This window comes from Lygodium microphyllum, chromosome 10 (genome assembly GCF_053477565.2).
Source record: "Lygodium microphyllum isolate KBCC chromosome 10, Lygodium_microphyllum_v1.1.10, whole genome shotgun sequence".
Classification (NCBI taxonomy): domain Eukaryota; kingdom Viridiplantae; phylum Streptophyta; class Polypodiopsida; order Schizaeales; family Lygodiaceae; genus Lygodium; species Lygodium microphyllum.
The window spans coordinates 8885534-8909656 of NC_141144.1; the positions used below are offsets into that span (position 1 = coordinate 8885534).

General features: G+C 41.7%; 1 protein-coding gene across 3 annotated transcripts in view; it reads right to left on the bottom strand.

Moving 5' to 3' along the window:
* LOC148029689 (uncharacterized) overlaps nucleotides 1-23410 on the bottom strand; it is an 85895-nt gene extending 62485 nt beyond the window's left edge. The window contains exon 1 of one of the 3 annotated variants that reach the window (XM_087685976.1): nucleotides 23261-23387. Coding sequence is in view for 2 of the 3 variants with exons in the window: in XM_087685974.1 (XP_087542100.1) it covers nucleotides 23261-23378 (118 nt within the window). In the remaining variant the exon portion in view is untranslated. Of the gene's footprint in view, nucleotides 1-23260 lie in introns of all 3 variants that reach the window. The other 2 variants (XM_087685973.1, XM_087685974.1) reach the window with 2 other exon arrangements.
* Nucleotides 23411-24123: the final 713 nt, after the last annotated feature.

Consider the following 24123-nt stretch of genomic DNA (forward strand, 5'->3'; position numbering starts at 1 on the left):
GCTATCCATTGTAAATTTGGGGGAGCATTTAGCCAGCCGGGGTCCAGTTAGAGCAAGTCTTGGGTGAAAATCAAGGGGCAAATTGCCCAATTTATATACTGATTGCTTGTACAACAAGGGGCTTTTGGATTAGCCAAGGAGATCAGAGAATCTTGGCTTGTAATTGATCCATTGGCAATTAAGTTAAAGAAATACCGAAAGGGGTGCCAATTTTGAGGGCCAATAAGGTGTCTATTATCCAAGATTGTTAAGTAATGTGTGCATTTCAATTTATGCTAAATTATTAATTGATTTAATTAAGTGCTTAATTAGGTTTTACCATTCTATCCGAGAAGGAAGACTGGTTTCACCCACCATCAACCGCAGACCCCCCTCCCTCCCCTCCTTCCTTTCAGGCTACCACTTGGCACCCCTTCTTTGTCTGTGACTCCTTCCCCTACACCCTCCCCTTCCACCCTTGACAACTCCGTCTATCGCTTCGTCATCGAGTATTCCTACCCCTTCTCCATCTCATTAGGTTTCCTACGGGATCCTCCACAGGACAAGGAATGGTGGTAGTAACAAAGGCCCAAAGATCAAACATGTCAAGGATACACTCCACTTGGCATAACCAAAGGGAGTAATTAGAATTATCCAACCGATCTTCTTTTGGTAGGGAAGAGAGAACGTGCACTTGAACAAATGGTGCCATCATAGGCATCCTAGGGCTGAAAGGACAGGCCCTATGTAACACATTGAGAGAGGGGGGAGGAGAAGGCTGTTCTGATCTTCGAGACCTATCAGAAGATGATGCCTATTCAAAACAGACTCTAACTTCCGATCTTCACAGTGATCACAACACCTATATGAGGGAATATGAAGAGACTCCTCATCGGAGTCATCAAACATGTTGAACCAGTGGAACTCATCTCTGTAGACCTGGAAACACACTAAATTTGCTGCATTTTGCTATAGAAGAGCCCAAACGGAGCAAAAGGGCGGTGGTAGATGTTCCACTTTTGTCCAAAGCACCCATGCAATGCAGAAAAACTATGTTTTTTGCAGTAGACAGCAGCCTGAAATCTGTGTTTTTAGCAGCAGTGTGGACTCCTCTGGCTGGATCCTCCGTGACCTCACTTAGGTGATGATACCATGTGCAAGTGTGCAACAAAGCAGAAACACAAACATGGAGAAGAAAGGAAGAGAGAGATAGCAGGAAGAGAAGAGAATGAAGGAATAATCTACATTGGACCTAAACGAATGCTGAATACAATGGAAGGATCATCAATCCCTACATGTAGCCCAATGTGTCAGTGAGGGCATTGGATCAACTCATGACAATGGCAACATTGGAGATAGAGTAGAAGACTGATGTCGGAGTGTGCAACCTACAAGACAGAAAGTGACTGATCTGCCCCAACAGTGAGGTAGCTATATCGCCAACAAATACCAAAACTGTGAGAACAGAGGATCAAGGTACAGCTGGGATTCAGTAGACAGTGTGAGAGTGAGAGACAGAGTTGAAGCACGACACCCAAGAGAATAGACTGCATGAGTGTAATCTGAAAGTACAAAGTACAACCCTTAAACCTTAGGGTTGTAGGGGGGTGTTCACACCCGACACACACTAAGTGCCTAAATATGTGTAACATAAACACATAAGTACATACGATAATAAGACCATAAGTCTGGGGGAAAAAACCTCTCCTACCGAGAGTAAAAAGTGCCCCAATGTCCTACTGATCACCGACACTCCCATATGAGCATAGGCGTAAGTAAGGCGTGAGTAGTAAAATACCCAACAAACCCCCCTGGAGTGAAGAGTGATCAAGAGTACAAGGATCATCCGCCACCAAAGGATATCAAATTTAAAGCATCGCGAAATGCTTCAAATTTGTCACGAGGAAGAGCTTTGGTGAAGATGTCTGCCACATTACTGGTGGTAGGACAATAGACAAGGCTGATATCACCTGCATGTAGCCTCTCTCTGACAAAGTGATAGTGAATCTCAATGTGTTTCGTGCGAGCATGAAACACTGGGTTCCGTGCCACTGCAATGGCACTCTGACTGTCAGTGAACAAAGTAGTAGGCTCAGTAACAAATACATCCAAATCAGCTAGCAAGCGTCTAAGCCATACGCATTCAACTGTGGTGGTGAAAGCTGCCTTGTATTCAGCTTCACATGACGATGTAGCAACAGTGGATTGTTTCTTGCTAAGCCAAGAAATGCAAGAAGTGCCAAGAAAGAAACAATTGCCACTAGTAGAGTGACGTGTATCAAAATCACCAGCCCAATCAGAATCACTGTAAGCATGTAAATGCAGTGGTCCCCCCTTGGCATAAAGCAACCCAAGAGAACGAGTACCCTGCAAGTAGCGGAAAACACGCTTGACAGCTTGCCAATGTGACATACATGGCTGATGCATATACCTACTCAAGGCTGAAACTGCAAACTGTATGTCCGGCCTAGTATTGCATAGATAGATAAGGCATCCAACTGTAGGAGCATATGTATGTATATCAAACAAATCACTGTCATCATGTAATGACAGTTTCAGTCCAGGTTCCATGGGAGTACAAACTGGCTTGCAATCCTGTAAGCCAAATTTCTCATGAAGCTACCCAATATACCTTGACTGTGATAACCCAATACCTCGAGCAGTATGTATGAACCGGATGCCCAAGTAGTAATGCAAAACTCCCAAGTCAGACATGTCAAAAGTTTGCTGCAAATTTTGTTTGAATGCTGAAATCTGATCAGCATGTGTTCCAGTGAGCAAAAGGTCATCAACATAAAGACATAAAATCAGCATAGATCCCCCTTCTTTACATACGTAAAGGGTAGACTCAGATGAACTGTTTAGAAACCCCTGACCAAGCAAGAAAGCATCTATCTTTTCATACCAAGCTCTAGGAGCTTGTTTTAAACCATATAGTGCCTTTTTTAGCTTGCATACCAAATGTTCTGAGCCTTCAACTGCAAAACCAATGGGCTGCTGTACATAAACTTCCTCCTGAAGTTCCCCATGCAAAAATGCAGTCTTGATATCTAGCTGATGAACTGTCCAACCATAATGTGCAGCCAAAGCAATCATAGACCTGATGGTCGTCATACGGGAAGTAGGAGCAAATGTCTCCTCATAATCAATGCCCTTTTTCTGTGCGTAGCCTTTAGCTACCAGCCATGCCTTGTATTTATCTATGGATCCATCTGCTTTTCTTTTCAATTTGTAGACCCATTTTGTTCCAATGGCTTTCTTCCCAAATGGCAAGGACACCAAATCCCAAGTGTGATTCTTAGTAATAGAATCTAATTCAGCTTGCATGGCTGCCTTCCAATGCACACTGTGTTGTGCATCCTCATAACATTCAGGCTCTTCATTATCAAAAGTACTTGCTGCCATAATAAACTCCATAGTATGTGCTGAATCATGCAAACGAGTTTGCCTTCTAGTACGACCAGCTATGGGTGCATCCAAAGGACTATCTTGCATAGTCTGCAAATACCATCTAGGTAGCTGTCTAGCATCCTGGCTGTGTGCAAGCTCTTGCTGAATTTCTGTTTCAGCATTATGCTGAGTATTCCGATCAGCCAATGGCTGAATTTCTGCACTTTCCATAGGAGCAGCTGGCTGAACATTAGGTTCATTTTGTGAACCTCCAGCTGAGTCACCAAAAGTAATGGGCAGCAGCCCTTCAAAAACATCACGGGCAGCCTGATATGTGTCCAAACCAGCCAAGGATAATTCTGATTTTTCATCAAAAACAACATCCCTGCTGACAAAAACCTTCTTAGTAACGGGATCATAGATTCTGTAGCCTTTGCTCTTATTGCTATATCCCATAAAAATGCACTTAACAGCCTTGTTGTCCAATTTTCTTCTAAGTACCTGTGGAATATGGGCATAGGCAAGACACCCAAAGGTACGAAAGTGACCAACAGAAGGTTTACGGCTGTTCCAAGCCTCAAATGGTGTGATGGTCTTCAAGGCTTTGGTAGGGCATCTGTTCAAAATATGGCAAGCACACATGACTGCTTCCATCCAAAAACTATGAGGCAAGCTCTTTGCCTTCAGCATACATCTGGCCATCTCCATGAGTGACCGATTTTTCCTCTCTGCTACCCCATTCTGCTGTGGAGTATAAGCTGTAGTATACTGATGTACTATGCCCTTCTGCTGCAAAAAAGAATTCAGCATAGAGGACATGTATTCCCCCCCTCGGTCCGAACGGAGAGTCTTAATGTGGCATCCAGATTGGTTTTCAACAAGTGCACTGAAAGCCAAAAATGCATCATACACTTCTGACTTCTTTTTCAAACAATAGACCCAGCAAAAACGTGTGAAGTCATCAATGAATGTCACAAAATAATAACAACCACCCAATGACATGGTCTGCATAGGCCCACAAACATCTGAATGCACCAACTCCAATCTGGTTGTTGCTCTGAAAGCAACATCACGAGGAAATGAGAAACGATGCATTTTCCCCAAAATGCATCCCTCGCATAAGTGCTCAGGAGGTCTCTCCAAGAGAGGTAAGCCATCCAGCATCTGAGTACGCTGTAAAAGCATCAAGCTGCCAAAGTTTACATGCCCTAAACGAGCATGCCATAACTCCGCCTGTATCATAGCAGGAGTAAGAGTGGATGTCAAGTATGCTAGACTGATCTACTGAAAGAGCATCCAACTCATATAAACCATGACACAAAGATCCTGTCAAGACCAATGTCATGCATTCTTTTTCTCGAACCATGCAACGGTCATCATCAAAAGTGACCTGCATACCACAACGTGCCAAAGAAGAAATAGAAAGCAAATTCTTCTTTATTCCAGGCACAAACAAAGCATCCTGCAGGCGGAGAATAGAGCCATCAATGGCTGTGAGTTGAATCTCCCCAATACCACGAACAGGGTATGATGCATTATTGGCACACTGTACCGATTTCCCAACGGGAGATGCACTAACTGAAGCAAACATATCTCTGCGAGATGTGATATGTCTAGAAGCACCACTGTCAAAGAACCAAGTGTCAGCATCCTCTGTAGAGCTAAGTGCTCTATCGGCCCAAGAGATATCATAACTGCAAGTGTAAAAACAATAGTCCCTGTCCACAACAAAGGACGCGGACTCACTAGCAGTGGAAGGAGTAGTAGAAACAGACATTCCTGACTCCTTCTTCTTCTCTTTGGCAATGCGCTTTCTGCACTCAGTGATATAGTGGCCGGGCTTCTTACAATAATGACATTTTCCTTTCTTTGCTTGTGTCCCCCCTTGTGACTGATTCTGCGATGTGCCCGAAGTGCCAGAACTCTGTGGAGCATTTTTCACCTTGCTGTTCTTGCCTTTCTGTCTTGCCACAAAAGCCTGCTCAGAGACTATAGCATCCACACCACTATTTTTCCGTGTTTGCTCCTCCTCTAGAAGCAAGCTAACCAGCTGAAAAAAGTGAGTGGGTGCTCAGCAATCCTCATTGTGAGGTTCAATGCAGTATGAAAAGACAAGTACGAAGGAGGTAGGGAATTCAAGGTGGTGGATATCAACTGTGCATCCGAAAAATACTCATCTACATTCATGAGCTGCTCCCTCAAGTCCTGAATCTTGTTTAAGTGATCCTGCATAGAATCACCTTCATGCATCTTCAGAGTTTCCAACTCTTTCTTCAAGAAAGAGATTCGTGTCTCATTTTTTCCTGCAAACATATGCTCCAAAGTCAACCATGCATCTCGTGAAGAAGATGCCGAACGGATATGAGGTATGATGGACCGCTGAACTACCAAAGCAATCAGCGACAAGGCCTGTGCATCACGGGTATCCCAAGCTTTTTGAGCTGCAGTTCTTGGAGGAAGTGGCTGAGGTGGAGCGGGCTGAGGTCCCCGTTGTCCACATGCGCCATGGGGAGGAGGAGTAGCGGGAGCTACAACTCCCGGCCGAGTTTCCTCTCCACTGACATAATCCCATAAATTCTTGGCCACTAATACATTTTTCATCATAAATGACCAAAGGGAATAGTTGTTTCCGTCCAGTCTGTCCTCTTTGGATACATACGTAAAAACATCACCTCCCTGATTTGCCATGATGACAAATTTCCAAAGACAATATGAGCAATGTCAAAGCAGTTTGAACTGGAAATCTGCAAATTTCCAGAAATTGCAGCAAATACTTTTCTGCAATTGATGTGCAAGGGCGTACTCTATCAGAAAACTGTCCTTTACTGCACGCTTCCCAAGGTGCAAACAGTGCAGTGCAACACTGTTATGAATAAATCCCCAAAATTTTTGCCAAAATCTCTGTCAAAAACAGTCGTTCTGTGACTGTATCAGCAGTTTAAATGCATTTGTCCTCCAAATACACAAAAGCCCCAAAATTTCTGACCATTCAGTCCAGAAATTTGCATGAAATTTACTTTTCCAGTAGATCTGTGCCAACCGTGTGTGAACCGCCGCTTCCAGAATTTTATTCTGGGCTGGAATAATAATAATTTTGAAAATTTTACCTGGGCGTGAAGCACGTCACGAGCTGCTGACGTGACGTAGACAGGCGGGCAGGCGGGAGCAGATCGTCAGACGGGCTGACCAGTCGTGATGGGCAGACGGGCTGCGCGTGGACAGGGCAGGTCGCGAATCTGACGCGTGTAGGCGGGCTGCGACTCTGACGCAGGTCGGAGAGCAGTTCGTGGTCACGAGCGCAGGGCTAGCTCGTTTGCAGGAAACCGGCCCTGGCGGATTGCTGGTGCTGTTCGCGAGCTGACGAGCGACTGCTGACTGACGATTGCTGACGTGGACGACTGCTGACGGGCAGGGTACTGGTGGAGGCTGACGACGAGCTGTACTGTGCTGAGGCAGCGCTGAGGAACAGCGCCTGACTGCTGACAGGACTGACAACAGGCTGTACCTGTGCTGACGTGACGTCTGACGCTGGAGCAGGACTGGCGTGTGCTGCAGAAGCTGAGTTCAGAGCTGAGCTCTGATACCAAATGTGAGAACAGAGGATCAAGGTACAGCTGGGATTCAGTAGACAGTGTGAGAGTGAGAGACAGAGTTGAAGCACGACACCCAAGAGAATAGACTGCATGAGTGTAATCTGAAAGTACAAAGTACAACCCTTAAACCTTAGGGTTGTAGGGGGGTGTTCACACCCGACACACACTAAGTGCCTAAATGTGTGTAACATAAGAACATAAGTACATACGATAATAAGACCATAAGTCTGGGGGAAAAAACCTCTCCTACCGAGAGTAAAAAGTGCCCCAGTGTCCTACTGATCACCGACACTCCCATATGAGCGTAGGCGTAAGTAAGGCGTGAGTAGTAAAATACCCAACAAAAACTGGCTGACCTGCAAATAAAGGCCAAATTACTGCAGTCAACCAGTCGAAAACTGGCGGACCAGCCTGTCCTTGAGGTAAAAATACTGACATTGGCATCATAAAATGCCGACCTGATCAAAATCACAAATATGCAGCTGTCTAGCCACTAACAAAGCTGGATAACTAGTTGCATGCACAATGTGAATACACTTGACGCTCACTGAAAAAGAAATGCATACAAAATGAATGATCCATAACAGTCAAAGATCAAATATCTCCATCAAACTCTAACAAAGCTCACAACCAAAAGATAATTGACTAACAAAATGGTAGGCTAACAATTAGATAGGTGATGTCACGAGAACGTGTATTTTAAATGCTTGGTTTTGGCATTATGAAGTTGTCCACATGTGATGTGCAAGTCATTTAAGTCACAATGACGGCCTAAGTAACCCAAGTGAACAATAAGTAACATTGGCAAAAGTTGTACATGCCAAGTATGTACTTGTGGGCACTTGGTGTCAATTTGGGTCTAGGCCATTAATTGGACCATTAAATCTCTAGTGGCGACATTATGGAACTAGGCATTAATTAAAAAATTAATGCTAGTCCAAGGCCAATTAATGCTAGGACCATTTGGAGGCCCATGGGGGTTATCACATTAATTGTGAATGGGCACTAGCCACTTACTGGGTAGGGTCAAACGAATAAATTCATTTCAGATATTAAATTCTAAAAATCAATTAATTAAAGCTTACAATTAGAATTAGAAGACTGCCAAGTGGCAAAACAGGTTGCCATTGTCAAAATTATCCATTCAAAGTTGGTGAGAGCTACTTGGGGGCTAGCTGAGGGTCATTCCAGCCATTCTGAGAAGTGTGTAGGCACACGCACACGACACACATAGAGAATGCATGTGCCACTATGATTGCCTAGAGCCATCTTGCATCTTGTAATCATGTAATCTTGTACTTTTTTGTAACTAATACAATTACCTATTACATAAAAGAAAAAAAAGAATGTGTGTGTTGCTATAGCAAGTGCCAGCAGCCCTAGGGCATTTCCACCTAGTCCAAAGGTAATTCCACCTTGCTACAGTCATCAAGAGGCAAAGGAGCAGCAAGTGACAACTTGATTGGTCTCCCCAATTACTCACAACAACAAGAAAAGCAAGGCAACAGCTATTTGGGGCCCATAGATCAACATGCAATGGTGTCGGAGGGGTTTTTGTCGAAAGGTCGTATCCGTCGAGGATCAAAGGGTAGAAGGAAGTAGAGATAGGAGATGGAAGAGAAGAAAAAGAATAGACGAGGTAAACACGATGAAGACAAAGCACAATGAATTGAATCAATATGTATTGACAAAACCGAAAATCCCTTGTTTGGCACTACTTAGAAGCAATCTCCAAGCATTAGATCTCCTGGAGCTCCCTCGTAGACCAAAAACGTGGATCAAAATAACAGCTTCCTCTCTGCTGCTTGGAACCCAAATCTGATGGCTCCATTGGCTTCGAAAGGGGGGTAAAACCCTACGACACCAAGACACCTGATCCAAGATCTCCCAGTTCACTCCTTCCAATTCAAAGTGTTGTTTTATGGCTGTCAACTGCGATCGTGACGCACGCAATTTCGCCCATCTTTCTTTTTTATGAAAAATCCCATAACTGGCTGGAAAAGCAACTTGCTTTTTGCATGCCACCCTAATCTAGAAGTTTTTCTAGCTTTTTCGGATATTTACAATAAATAATATCCAACATATTTAAAATAGGCTAAAATTGTCCAAAAATCTAGTATTTTTGAACCATCCATGCCACTCACACTAGCACTAATGACTCAAATGTCATTGACTCTCTTGATCAATGAGAAAGTCAAATGATGATGCACTCCAAAGTTTTTTACATCGTGTCCGCATAGTGGCACGACATCCACCCCCTCTGAATCTGCACATCCTCAGGTATGTCCAAAATCCTAGTTGTCATCAAATTTTGAGTCCTCCTCATCCTCTGTAACCATATCCTTTGCTTCTTCATCTTCCATATCTTCCTAGCTATCCCCTATATTATGGCCACTATTTTCTTCCAATTCTGGCAAATCATAGGCATTAGATTCCTCCCTCTTGAATAATTTTATTCTTTTCCCTGCTACCAGAAGTTTTATAGCTGTACCATCCAACTCATTTAATTCATAAGTAGCATTATCAAACACCTGTCTTACCACATAGGGTCCAAACCATCTTTTGGAAACTTTACACATGGCACTATGCTGATTGTCTAAACTGCTATCATAAACCAATACCTAATCCCCATCTTGTATGGTTCTTGGCCTCAATCTATGTCTTTTGTTAAATGTTTCTTGTTCTGTATCCTTGCTGCCCTTAACTTTGCAATTGCTGCCTGTATGTCTTCTGACTTTCTTTCCAACTGTCTAATACGTAAGGCCAACAACTCCTCTTGATTCAACTCCTCCTCCCAAGGTAGCACACTCCATGTGGCTATCATCTCTTCTATCAGCATGATAGATTTTTGACCATACATCAATTCTGTAAGCATATATTCTGTAATAGCACTATGAGTTGTTCTGTCAGCCCACAAGGCATAAGGGAGCAATCGTGGCCACTCTTTTACCTTCTCTCCACATGCTTTGCCAATGACTTCACAATAGATGAATAACCTCTTTCACTTTTGCCATTTCCTTCAGGGTTATAGACTGAAGTTAAAGCAAGCTTTATTTCCAACCGTGCCAAGAAATCATGAGCTTCATTTGCATCTAGCTCACCCCTATCTGCAGTAATTTTTCCCACACAACCATACCGACAAAAAATCTCTTCTATTTTCACAATGTGAGCAACATCTTTATACATACCCTGCCACTTGATTAGTACGTAAAGCTTTATGAACACATTTGATATGTCATACATGTTTTCACAATGTGAGCAACATCTTTATACATACCCTGCCACCAATATCTTTCTTTGATCTTTGTAAAAGTACCCCAAACACCTCTATGGCTAACCCACAAGCTTTCATGAAATTCCTACATAACATTTACTTATCAAGCTCTATCACCCAAAACTCGCAATGGCATACCCTGTTTCTTTTTAGCATGTTTCCATAAGTATCTATCTTTTAAGAAAATCCCATAGGCTTATCTCTTGATCTTCTTAAACTCCTCATCTGACCATTCATCTCTCTTTGTTAATGTACTGAGGTATTGACCAATTCTCAGCCACCTCCTGCATACTTGTCTTCCAGAAACACTTCTACACAAGATGCAAAACATCTAAAGTGTCTTCTCTTTGTTATCCAAGCTTCTATTAATGTTATAGCAACACCTTGCATTGCTAAATTCACTCTTACAATATCATTTTCAGCCGCAAGAAAGTCGTCTTCTTCCTCCTCATCCATCATTCCATCTTCATTCTCATAGCGTGCTCGAGATAACATGTCTGGCACTGGGTTATCTCTTTCTACAATATGCCGAAATTCAGGGTTCAAAGATTTGATATATGCAATCCACCGGAGCATAGCAATGTCCAGGGTAGCACAATTAGTAATCATACCCAATACTGGCAAACAATCGGTCTCAATGACTACACGAGAATCCATAAAATACTCTTTATCACATTTAAGGGCTGTCACAATTCCCCATAATTCTTTTTTTACCTGTGGATACCTTCTCTATCGTTCAGTCAATACTTTGGCACCAAAGCGTATTGCATATCTTTGCCCTTCCTCATCATCTTGCCCAATTGCCCATCCAATTCCAATTGGGCTTGTATCAACAGTAATAATGATAGGCTTTCCATGTGAATAGTCAGCCTTTCTCAATGTAGGAGCAGATTTTAAGAGCTGCTTTAATTTCTTCATTGCTTTCTGATACTTTCTTTCCTAATGAAATCTCTGACCTTTCTTTAGAAGCTGATATAGAGCATCAGCTACATGTGCAAAGTGAGGAATCCATATCAAATAAAACACACATGCACCCAAGAATCTACGCACCTTTGATACGTTCGTGCATACATCTTGCATTCTATCAATCCCATCTATTTTTGTTGGTGATGGTCTTCGCCCATAGGGCCCACACATATATCCAACAATCAAAACCTCTTCAACTCCAAAGACAGACTTTTGTCCAGAAAGTTAAATGCACCTCTTCTAGATACGTTAAAATCCTCTCACAATCCACAATATGGTCTGCAACAAACTGCCTATACCCATGAGCATCCATCTCTTCATTCTTGTCATGATTGGAACATCATCCAAGAAGGGCATTGTCAATTGTGGTATAAAATCCTTGAGTACCCTATTCATAGCATTTGTCATGTGTGCCACTGAGTTTGTTGCACCCTGTGGGAGAGTACACATCCGTACTAACCCCAAGGGATTCTTCATGGTTATGATATCCCTGCTTTCAACTGTAAGCTGAAATTGATCATACCCCTAGTAAATATCACCCAAAGAATAGATCGCTCTGCTTGCAAAAGCCTCTGCAAATTCATCAACCACAGGACCTGCACCCACATTTCTTATGGTCACTTTATTGACCGGTTGCATGTCTTGAATAAATCTCAAAGCCCCATTCCTTTTTGGCACAATAAACCAACCATTTGAGTACAAGGCTGAAGAGGGCTCCAAGATCTTCAAGTAAATCTTTTCATTTAGCAAATCCATCAACTTTAGCAAGCAAGATTTAGGCACTGGAATAGGCCTCAAGTTCCATGGTATATATGGCACAGTAAATATTACCATAGGAGAGACAACATTTAAATCCACACAACCTATTTCAGTTGACTGAAAAGCAAATGTCTTTCCATGCCTAGCCAACATCCGCATAAGACAGTCTCTTTCAGCAAGCAAAAGAAACCCTTTTGCACCAACCTTCAATTCCTATAATGTTTCAGATGTAAACTAATGACCTATATCTTTAGGATCCCGTAAGCTTGGCTACCTTAACACTTTTTCATACAAACCCTCTCTTTCTGGTGGAAGTGGCAAAGCAATTGGTTTCACCTTTTTGTCAACTGCCTTATACTTTGTCTCCACAAGTGCTTCAGTCCATTGTAATCCTTCCTACTGAGTAAACAATGCTATAATATCATACATGTCCAAAGAACATACTGACAACACTCTGTTATCAACCTCATTTTCTGCATGTATAGTTGTTGAAATTTTAGCCATAGTATCATTAATATTCAGCCCATAAAAGATGCCTAAAATGCCTTCATTTTCAGCTAATACTCCCAATGCTCTCAGTTCCTTAGTAGCCCGTTTCATAGATATGCGTTTAGCCTTGCACATAGCTTCCATAGGCTTAAACCAACATGAAGTGTTTACTGTAAACTAAGGATAACCAATAGTAAATACATGCTTCATTCCATTAAGAGACGAGTACATCCTCTAGTCAGCACTACTATAGCCCCGCATTATAGCAGTGCTTAATGAAAATCCAGGTCTTTGAATTCCCTTGCATTTGGAGCCAAAGGAGACTCTCGAAGCCTATCCCGATTTCTAGGATGATTAACACAAATAGTAAGAAATTGGACTACTTTCCTCCCATCCTTGCTTCTGACTCTTGCATAAGCAAAACCATCATCAAGCACCTTTGTTTTCATACGCACTCCTGTAATATAGGGCTATCCCAAAATTACCACATATGAGGAATTATCTTGCACAAAGAAGTATCGCTCTTCTTGTACATCACCAATCGTCACTTTTACATTAGGACATGCAGCATAGAGCTCCCCGAAGAATTATTTGCAGCCCTCATATGCCAACCATGATCAGTGTCCCACAAGCCATGCACCATTTTCACACAATCCGCACTCAATGGCATTTATCTCAGACCCATGGTCAAGTAAATTAACACAAGGAGCTTCAAGTTCCCCTATTTTCACTACCGTTTCAATGGTAGTCCTAGCCCAATGATTTCTTGTGTAATGACTTTGAGAAATAAATCCTAGAGCCTCTTCCCCATATTATTGTTGCATCTGTCTTACTCCACCATGCATATTGCTACAAGACAATGCATTTTCAGCCACTTTCTTCTCTTTTCAACATGCTGTCCACTGATTAGTAACATCCTGTATAGATAATCCAATACTTATTTCATGCTCATATTCAGCCCAAATACCCAACAAACCAGTTTCCTCTTCAAATTGTAGCAATGCACTAGTGGTATCACCAAGAAACTGACGCTTCCTCTTAATTATGTCAATGATCTCATCATGAAATTCTCACTTAGCGATGCCAAGCACCTCTCCCAAGGTGAATTTCACCCGACTGTTTAAGATCCGTTCTTCAAAAACTTTCTTAAGATCTGTGGCTGTCTCAATGTCAGACTGCAACTTATATCCTGGCTGCTTGCCCTTATTTTTGTCTTTTTGTTTGTTATCCTATTTTTGCTCCTGACTAACCTCTTCCATAACATGCTCGAGAGGTGGCTGATTTGTAGCTTTAGGCTGATCCACACTTCTTGTCACTCTTTTAGATATCCCTACATTATCTTCATCTCTCTTTCGTTTCTCTTCCACAAGTACATCCGTGTTTTGTACCTTTGCTAAATATGCATACATTGAATATGCATCTACCGGTGATTCCCAACCAGTTACGTCACGAATATCTTGCCTTGCATGAAACATTTCACTATCAGTAACTTTTTTCTTTTCAACTGCACCCAAAGCATGTGTCCATATTGCAGCCTTTGGACCAACCATCACTTGGCCATGTATTCTATCCAACTGTAGACCAAAAGTAGAAGCATGTACCGTCGCATAAGCATTTCGGACAGCCAAGTCTTCCAACAACTTTTGCATACCTCCCTTTCCAAAATTCAAAGCAAGAGGCAATCCCATTTCTTGTGCATGGATCTTGCCATCTTTCCAAAAGATGAGCTATCATGGCAAGGCCTCTTGATAGGCAACACGATCCTTTCTCTCATATTGCAAACTATCACACAACATACATCTTTTTCCTGGCTTAGGAGCTGCAATCCGTCCCCTTTTCTCTTGTCCTTTTTCATCCAATTTTGCAACCTTCAATTGAAGATCATGCATGCCTTTGACCAATTCATCTAATACATCTTCCCTAACAACAGAAACAGCAGGTACAACCATAGGTTTAGCTACAAAAGTGGGCGGCTTGCTAGATACATCAACTATTTTGTCCGTAACAGTGGCAAGCTAGAGACATGCAATCTTTCTCTTATTCTATGCTTTTTCACAAGTGCAGTAATAGCTTCCTTGACACGTCTCCACTCTATTTTAAGACCTCCCTTTGTAGTGTAGTTTGTAGTGACCGGGAGGCACAAAGATCGAGACAATCAGTGTTTATTTGCAGCAATGAGAAAGAGAGTGAAAAAGAGTAGAGTAGAGAGTATGCACGATTTGTGGGTACAATGACAAGTGTACCACTTTAGGTTTTTAGATAGATATATATATATATGAAAGTACAAGTGCTAAGGGTGTGTTTACACCCGAGCACATTTAAAGGCACGAGAGCCTTTATTCCCAACAACCTCCCACCTAAAGGCAATGTGCCTTGAGAGGAGAAAAGAATCAGCTAAGTCTAGGTATGTACAAAAATAAAATACATATATCTATCCAACTCCCATCATCTGTCAACAATGAGCAAACCGCTCTGTTGGAAGGCCCTTCGTAAGAAGGTCTGCATGATTATCATCTATGTGCACTTTGACAAGCTCAATGCTCTTGCTATCAAGTACATCTCTAATGAAGTGGTACTTCACCTGTATGTGCTTCGTCTTTACATGAAAGATGGGATTCCGTGCTAGCATGATAGCACTCTGACTATCACAATGAAGAACAGGTAACTCTATAATACCAAGCTCTCCCACCAGACGTGAAAGCCATAAAGCCTCCTTGCATGCCTCAGTGGCAGCCACATACTCTGCCTCTGTAGTAGACAATGCAACACACTTTTGTAGCCTCGAGATCCAAGAGACTGCTCCTCTTGTGAAGGTAAACACATACCCAGAAGTGGACTTTATGTAATCTGCATGACCAGCATAGTCTACATCCGTAAAGCCAACAACAGAAGCCTTCTGCTTTGCAAAGCAAATGCACAACTCCTTTGTGCCTTTGAGGTATCTCATAATACCTTTCATTGCTTCCCAATGCTTTTTACCAGGGTTTGCCATGTATCTGCTAACCACTCCCATTGCAAAGGCAATGTTAGGACGTGTAGCAACCATAGCATACATCAAACTGCCAACAACTGAAGCATATGGTATCTTGGCCATTTCAGCCTTCTCATCATCAGATGTAGAGTTGTTCTCTGCACTAAGTTTCACATATGGAGGCAATGAAACCCCAATTGTTTTCCCTCCCTCCATATTGAAACGCTGCAAAACCTTGGAGATATACTCATGTTGAGATAGATAGAGTAATCTTTTTGACCTATCTCTGAGTATTCGCATACCAAGAATATGATTTGCATCGCCAAGATCCTTCATGCCAAAGCTGCCATAAAGACTTTGCTTTAGTGAGCCCAAGGCATGAGTATCCCTGCCAGCAATCAACATGTCATCAACATATAAAACCAAGATAATCAGACTGCCATCTGCTGCCTTTTTGGTGTACAAGCAGTGATCCACTTGACTTCTATGAAAACCTTGAGACTGCATAAATGTATCAAACTTATGATACCATTCTCTCGGTGCTTGTTTCAGCCCATATAAACTCCTTTTTGAGTTTACATACCATCTTCTCTTTCCCTTTTGTCCACAAACCCTTCAGGTTGTTGCATATATATGTCTTCCTAAAGATCACCATGTAAAAATGCAGTCTTTACATCCATCTATATGAGCTCCATATCTTTAGCTGCAACCAAGCCCAAAATAGTTCTCAAGTTAGTCATCTTGACTACAGGAGAGAAGATCTCATCAAAGTCAATTACATATTCCTGCTTGGCCTTCATCTTGTAAACCCATTTATATGGAAGTGTTTTTTGCCCCTTAGACAACTGCACCAAGTCCCAAGTGCTATTTTTCTCAAGAGATTCCATTTCTGACACCATGGCTTTATACCATTTCTTGTTGTCCTGTCTGTCCATTGCTTCCTTGAAGCAAGACGGTTCACCACAGTCTGTCAACGTGACATAATCAGCCACATTGTTTGCACCAAGAACAAATCTATCAGGTTATCTAGTAGCCCTAGACAATCTCCTAACCCAATGATCATTGTTTGATGGCTGTTCCTGCAAATTTCCATTTTCAGCATGCTGTCTTGGCATTCCAGCCAGCAAATCAGTATTAACAGCTTACTGTCCTGGCTGTTCTTGCATATGTAGTGGCTCATTATCATGGGCAATAGCTGGCTGATCATTTCCAGCATTATTTTCTGTATTTACACGTTCATTTACAGCAAGTATTTGCTGCTGAATAGCGGGCACATTTTGCTATCCAAAAGGTATTTCTTCTCGGAATACAACCCTACGGACCTCCGCAATCCTTTCGGGCTGTTTATGCATGCGATCTTCCCGGAAGATAACATCATTGCTACGTACTACTTTCCTTTTCTCGGGATCCCATAATCTATACCCCATTTCACCCTCGTTACCATACTCTAGGAAAATGCATTTACAGGACTTTGGCTCAAGTTTGCTGCATTTTTCTTTACGAATATGCACAAAAGCCTCGTAACCAAGCACTTTCGGGTGAGCATATGAAGGTGGCTTGCCTGACCACGCTTCTTGGGGAACTCTCCCCCCCCCCCTTCCCCAAAGACCTGTTTGGTGACCAATTAAATAAGTGTACGGCTATCATAACAGCCTTTGTTCGAAAACCATGGGGTAATGCAGCATCAGACAACATCGTACGGACCTTATCCTGTATGGTCCGATTCATACGCTCTGCAACTCCATTTTGGGGTGGATTATGAGGGGTAGTGAGCTTCCTCTTTATTCCTTTGCTATCACAAAATGCCTAAAAGGCCTTGGACACATATTTTCCACCATTGTCAGAGCGAAGACACTTAAGTGTCTTATCACTCTGATTTTCAACCAATGCCAAGAATTTTTTAAATTTTTCAAGCACTTCATCCTTGCTACGAATAGGATAAACCCATACCTTTCGTATAGCATCATCGACAAAGGTGACAAAATATTTATTTCCCCCTAAAGATAATCCTAGCATCTGACATACATCTAAATATACTAACTCTAGAGGAGAAGATTTCAACGAAAGAGACTTTTTATGAGACGTCTATGCATGTTTACCATAAACACAATGATCACAATGCTCAAAATCAGCATAACAAAGACAAGGTAAGTAACCCAACCGAGAAAGCACTTTCATTCATGTTTGACTCATGTGTCCCAACCGGCCATACCACAAAGAAACACTTGGCTACTCGGTCACAGCAACAACACGATCACTCACACTAGATATATGGAGAGGATACAAGGTATCACTTTTACAACCTCTCACAATCACTCTAGATCCCTTACAGATCTTCCATTTCCCATCACCAAAGGTGTTATGAAATCTATCATCATCTAGCTCCCCTGTGCTAATCAAGCTCTTTTTGAGCTAAGGTACATGCCATACATACTGAAGCATGAAGATAGAGCCATGCTGAAACTGCAACTGCATACACACTGCCAATACCTACAATGTCACATACATAGTTGTTCCCAAGATGGACAACACCATGTCGACCCCTTGTATAGGCAAAGAACCACGGTGACATGAAAGAAAGCACTTGAATCGAGAATCCAGGTATGCATGTCATCATCTGTATCTGCAAGTAAAGCATGTGCACCAAAGTGTGAAGAGACCAAGAATACGTCATTCCCACTGTCACTGCCATGAGTGACTATATTCACTTCAATTTTGACACTCCTCTACTTAGGTTGACCCTCTTTCTTCTCTTCCTTGCTATCATCTGTCTTCTTGCCCTTTCCTTTCTCTTTCTTCCACTTGTAGCAGTCACGTTTAAAGTGACCCTTATTGCCACAATGATGGCATTCAACATCCTTACTCTGCAATTTACTGCGTCCCTTGCTATCAAATTTGCCTTTCTGTTGTGATCTGTCCCTAGTATGCAAAGCACTAGAAGACTTACTAGATACATTGTTCTGCCGATTCATTTCTTCCATGAGTAGAGCACTCTCTACATCAGCATACAAAAGAATCGAATTAGAATTGCTCATAGAAGTTCTGAATGTATCCCAACTCTCTGGAAGAGTGCAAAGCAAGAACGTAGCCTTAAATTCTTCATCAATCAAGAACTTCAAGGCAACCAGCTGGCTGAAAATGGAGTTAAACTCACTCAAGTGAGGAGACGTTGTTGTACCCTCTTTCATAGGCAAATCCATAAGCTTTATCAGCCAATACACTTTGCTTGCAGCACACTTCTGTGCATACAGTCCTTCCAGTCGAGTCCAAATAGCATATGCAGAATCCAAACCTTCAATGTTAAACAGCAAGGCATCAAAAATTGATAGCTCAATGGTTGAGCGTGCAAGCTCATTTAACTCATCCCAATCTTCCTGTTCCATACCTGCGGGTTTTGCCCCTTTTGTCTTAATCGGCTTTGCCTGCTTCTTTTGCAACAGGATAGCACTATTTTTGTCAAGCTGCAAAGTTATGTGCTCCTTCAAGCTTCTTTATGTACATGAGATTACTGCTGCCAGCCATGATTTTCAGCCCATATGTGACCAAAAAATTCAGCAAATGCAGGCCCAAACTGTCACACAAGTGACCAAGGTACAAACAAGTACCAACCAGCAATAAATGACCACGTAGAAGCAGAAATTTCAGATCTGTAAGTAAATTTTCAAAAGCATCAAACCATGTGCTACAGCATTCCACAACTCATTACAACTATTCCAAGGGCAAATGCATCACATTACAAGAGAAGTCCCAAATGTTAGCTACAATTTCTATTGTACATGTACCCACAGGAATAAAATTTGACACGCACGGTCAAAAGCCCCAAAATTTTTGTGCTCAAAGCATTAACCATACACCTAAACTATCTCTGACATGCATAGAATAGGCCAATTTTGCCAAAATAGAGCAATTTCAGCAAAATCCCCAAATTTTAATGACCGATCTGTCCCAATTGCATTAATACATGTTCCCGAAAGCATAAAACGGGCAATTTTAGCAAAATTTCACAAAAGTTTGCAAAAGCCCTAAATTTCTCAGGTCAAATGTGTACTAATGTCAGCCAATCTGACTCAGCCGAACAAAATTTCACCAATACAGTGAAAGCCCCAAATTTCTGGGCCAATATTGCACAAATCTGACCTTCTTTGCGTGCACGTGCAAAACCCCGTCAAGTAAGAGCGGTAGAAGCCGATTTTCCCTTTTTGTTTTTTTGAAAAAAAAACAGTAACGTGACTAGTCCAGTCATTTCGTTAGCTGCAGTCTCGTCCGGTCGACTGCCACACTTGCGCCTGGTCGTTGTCCACCAACTGGTTGTCACACAGTCCTATCCACCTGGCAACGTGTCAACTGTCTAACCTGTCACGCAAGTCACCCGTTCTCCAGCAGCGACTCTGGCAATCACGACTGTTGCCCCGTCGACCTGCAGCAACTGTCAGTTTGTCGCACTCTCCTACATCTATCGACTATCTCTCCTACACACGAGCCTACCTTTGACTTGTCTCGCCTACCTGCTCGCAACATGGAACTGTCACCTTGGCAGTCGGCTCCTCACCCAACTCACGCCTGGCGTCTTGAGAAGAGTGCAAAACCTGATGGCTCTAATACCAGTTTGTAGTGACCGGAAGACACAAAGATCGAGACAGTCAGTGTTCGTTTGCAGCAACGAGACAGAGGGTGAAAGAGAGCAGAGTAGAGAGTGTGTACGATTTATGGGTACAATGATGAGTGTACCACTTTAGGTTTTTAGATAGATATATATATATAAAAGTACAAGTGCTGAGGGTATGTTCACACCCGAGCACATTTAAAGGCACGAGGGTCTTTATTCCCAACATGTAGTCTGATCCTCTAGCAAATCATCAAGCTTCTCCTAAAGCTCAGAATCAGTTGCTTGTAGAAACAATTCAATTTTCTGACTTGCAAGAGCTTGTTGTTCTGCAAGATCTAACTGCTCAAATCGACTTTCCAATTCTCTTAACAATTCTGTAGCCACAAGACCCTTATTGGGTTGTAAAACCCACTCTTGAAAAGTCTTGCACGTAATCAAAATGGTATCTTAAATGTAAAATTCTTCCCTGAGTGTCTTCTTGAAAGCTACCCAGTCAACATCCTACATATACAATTCAGTAATTCGCGCTTTCAATTCATGTACAATGATCCAAACAAAATATAGGCTTCATGCAAATTCAGCACTCCAAAGAATTCCATCTTTTGAGTATAGGTATGTTCATATGCAGATACATTCCTGCCATTGAACAACTTCATCTCACGCTCAACTGCTTGCAGAGCATTCATCACAATACTTTCTGTTTGAGCAGAAGCATTGCATCACCTGTTGTTGTTATTGTACCTGCATAAGCATATTCATGTTCTGCACCAACTGTTGCAAAACATCACTGGAAATTGTGCTCGAAGGTTCTCCCATCTTGTCTTTCCTTTTGACGATCTTTCACGTCGGGTTCACCAATGTCGAAGGGGTTTTAGTTAAAAGGTCGTATACATCAAGGATCAGAGATAGAAGGAAGTAGAGATTGGAGATGGAAGAGAAAAAAAAAAGAATAGACAAGAGGTAACCATGATAAAGACAAAGCACAATGAATCAAATCAATATATATTGACAGAACTTAAAATCCCTTGTCTGGCACTACTCAGAAGCAATCTCCAAGCGTTAGATCTCTTGAAGCTCCCTCGTAGACAAAAAACGTGGATCAAAATAACAGCTTCCTCTCTGCTGCTCGGAACCTAAATCTGATGGCTCCATTGGCTCTGAAAGGGGGATAAAACCCTAGGACACCTAATCAGGGATCTCCCAGATCAGTCCCTCTTCTTCTTCCAGTTCAAAGTGTTGTTTTCTTACTGTCAACTACGATCGTGACGCGTGCGATTTCGCCAATCTTTCTTTTTTATGAAAAATCCCAAAACTGACTGAAAAAGCCGCTTGCTTTTTATGTGTCATCCTAATCTAAAGCTCTCCTAGCTTTTTAGGATATTTACAACAAATAATATCCAACATATTAAAAATAGACTAAAATTGTCCAAAAATCTAATATTTTTGGACCATCCATGCCACTCACACTAGCACTAATGACTCAGATGACATTGACTCTCTTGATCGATAAGAAAGTCGGATGATGATACACTCCAGAGTTTTTCACACCGTGTCCGCGTAGTGGCATGACAACGGTATCTTTTCTTGTCCCAAATTAGGGCAACAACTGGTATCAACACTTGTTGGTAACAGAATTGTGAAATCTCTCTCTACAGTTTCCTCATCCTTTGATAATCCCTCAATAGTTCTCATCCATTTCTAGTTTGAGGTGAAGAGCAATTGAAGAAATTGCTTCTAAAACCTTGATTTGCAACGGAAATTAGGGTTTCCACAACCACCCTGGGATCCATGCTCAATTACTAAAGGCCTAGGTACTAAGTATAGCAACTAAAGGCACTAATTTGCAGCTGATCCAAGGGCTAGCCCATTCTCAAATTATCATGGCCCATATGCTAGAGATTAGAGACCCAAACTGAGCTCAAATTGTTGTACAATCAAGGGAAAATTTGTACTCAAGCAGAACTGGTCATTTATGACAGCGATTGTATTGAAGATTGAAGAAGATCAACCCATATCTCAATGTACTTCAACCTTATATCAATACAAGATAAAGAAATACCACAAGGGACGCCAATAGTTGGGGCCAATTGCATGTCAATTGTCCATGATTAAGTGGTAAAGTGTCTATATCCAGATTTGTGAATTTAATGCTTGCTGTAATTTGAGTTAAATCAGGTTATCACCACCCTTGCTGAGAAGGAAGGCTGGCTTTAGGCAAGCTCCTATGAAGCCATGAGTAGTCAATAGCCAATGTCTCATGGAGGAACACATTGTAGAGATGAGTGTCCAAAAACCACCAACTCTCAATGGAGTGGACTACAGAGCAGTAATTTGTAGAAGCTATTAAACCTAAAAATAGGTACAGGAAACCTCCATAGCTGGTCGTGTTGGTCTCCAAAAGGGCTTATTGGCTGATGGGGTTTCACGGCCTCCAAGTGCTCCGAAAAAAGGACTCAGCATATATAGTAGGCATCTTATTGCCTTGAGCATGCCTTTACTGAAAATGTCGGCTATTCAGGTTTTGCATACCTTTCTCTCACAGACCCTTGAGATATGAGATTTACATAAATGGATGAATCCAGACAACTAAATACATAAAACAACCCAATCCAACATCCAATTAGGCCTAACTGAATGCTTTGAGGTTTCATTCACAGCATCCTTGCACATGCATCTACACTCGTCCCACAAGCCATGATCTTGTTCGTAGAATAATTAAATAGCACATGCCACACCTATCAATAAAAGATGTCAATCCACGCAGTCACTAGGATTCATATGCTGACATGCTTGATTCCTCGATCTAGACTTATGTAAGTCTACATGTGGCTTTGTCTCCATGTCAGAGTTATTGGCCTAGATATTCAATTAAGTCGAGGTTTGAGACTCTGCATGCTCCTTTATAATTTGCTAAAAGAAGCCAAGTTCCAAAGTCTGCCCATACATTATCCAACTTGACCTTCTCATGCCATGTTGCATTCTTACACAAACACTGGACACCACATAAGGTGCTGTTTGCAGGTCAAAGAACACACACACACACACACACACACACACACACTCTCTCTCTCTCTCTCTCTCTCTCTCTCTCTCTCTCTCTCTCTCTCTGTGGAGAGAGAAGAAAGACACAAAGCACCAAGGAATGAAAAAAGTGAATGTATGAGACAACAGTCAAATTGAAGACAGCGAGTCTGCAAATGTATAGAACGACGCATGTTACAAGGGAGGAATACCATCAAGTATCCAAGGGTTAGGAGTGGCTAATTGCCATGGCTCTGGGACGAGCAAGTCGAAGGAGGATGTCTGAGTCTCGCCGTCTCGATAGTCTGTTTGCGTCTCTACGTCCATCATCGATCCACGTAAATTCCAACCTGAGCGTTACCTTTTATATCTAAACGTGTATAATGATAGTATAAAAGCATAAATAAGGACTATGTCTATCTAACTTGTAGTAATTATTTTCTTTGAATGAAGAAACGCTAATTGTATTAAAAGAAAGGTAAAATTTAGGTCACATATACAGGGGTTAAATATTCAAAGAGACATTGTCTAAGGTGCAAGAGTATCTATGTTTACAATTACCATATCTAAAGCAATTCGGAGAGGCATTAGAGAGCTCAACTTCACGGATGAGTTGGCCTTCATCTCTAGTAGATACCTCATGCTTTATTCATTACTAGTATCAAAATCCATTAGGGGGTTACGATCTTAATTTTGACATGTTGCTTCGTAGCCTTTTCTACCACAACATTAGATTTATCCTTTTGTCCTAATACCTGAAAAAGAAAATTCCAAATTAAGTTTGAAAAAAGATTAGAATATGATTATTGATTTAAAAACTGCCTATTTTATCAAAGATTCCATAGCTATATTCCTTTCAACCAGTTCTAAAGCACAGGTGGGATAGGTTTATCTTATCCAAATAGAAGTTCTTTCCATAATATTTAGTGTGGATGCCATTTATATATGAGTTTGTATAGGAGGTTCCATGTAGGCTTATTGGTTATAGTGTTCATGAAAATATGGGATAGTGTTTCCATATGTTGATTTACATCTTTAGCAAACTCCATTTCTTACGTTTAGCTTAAAAGCTATT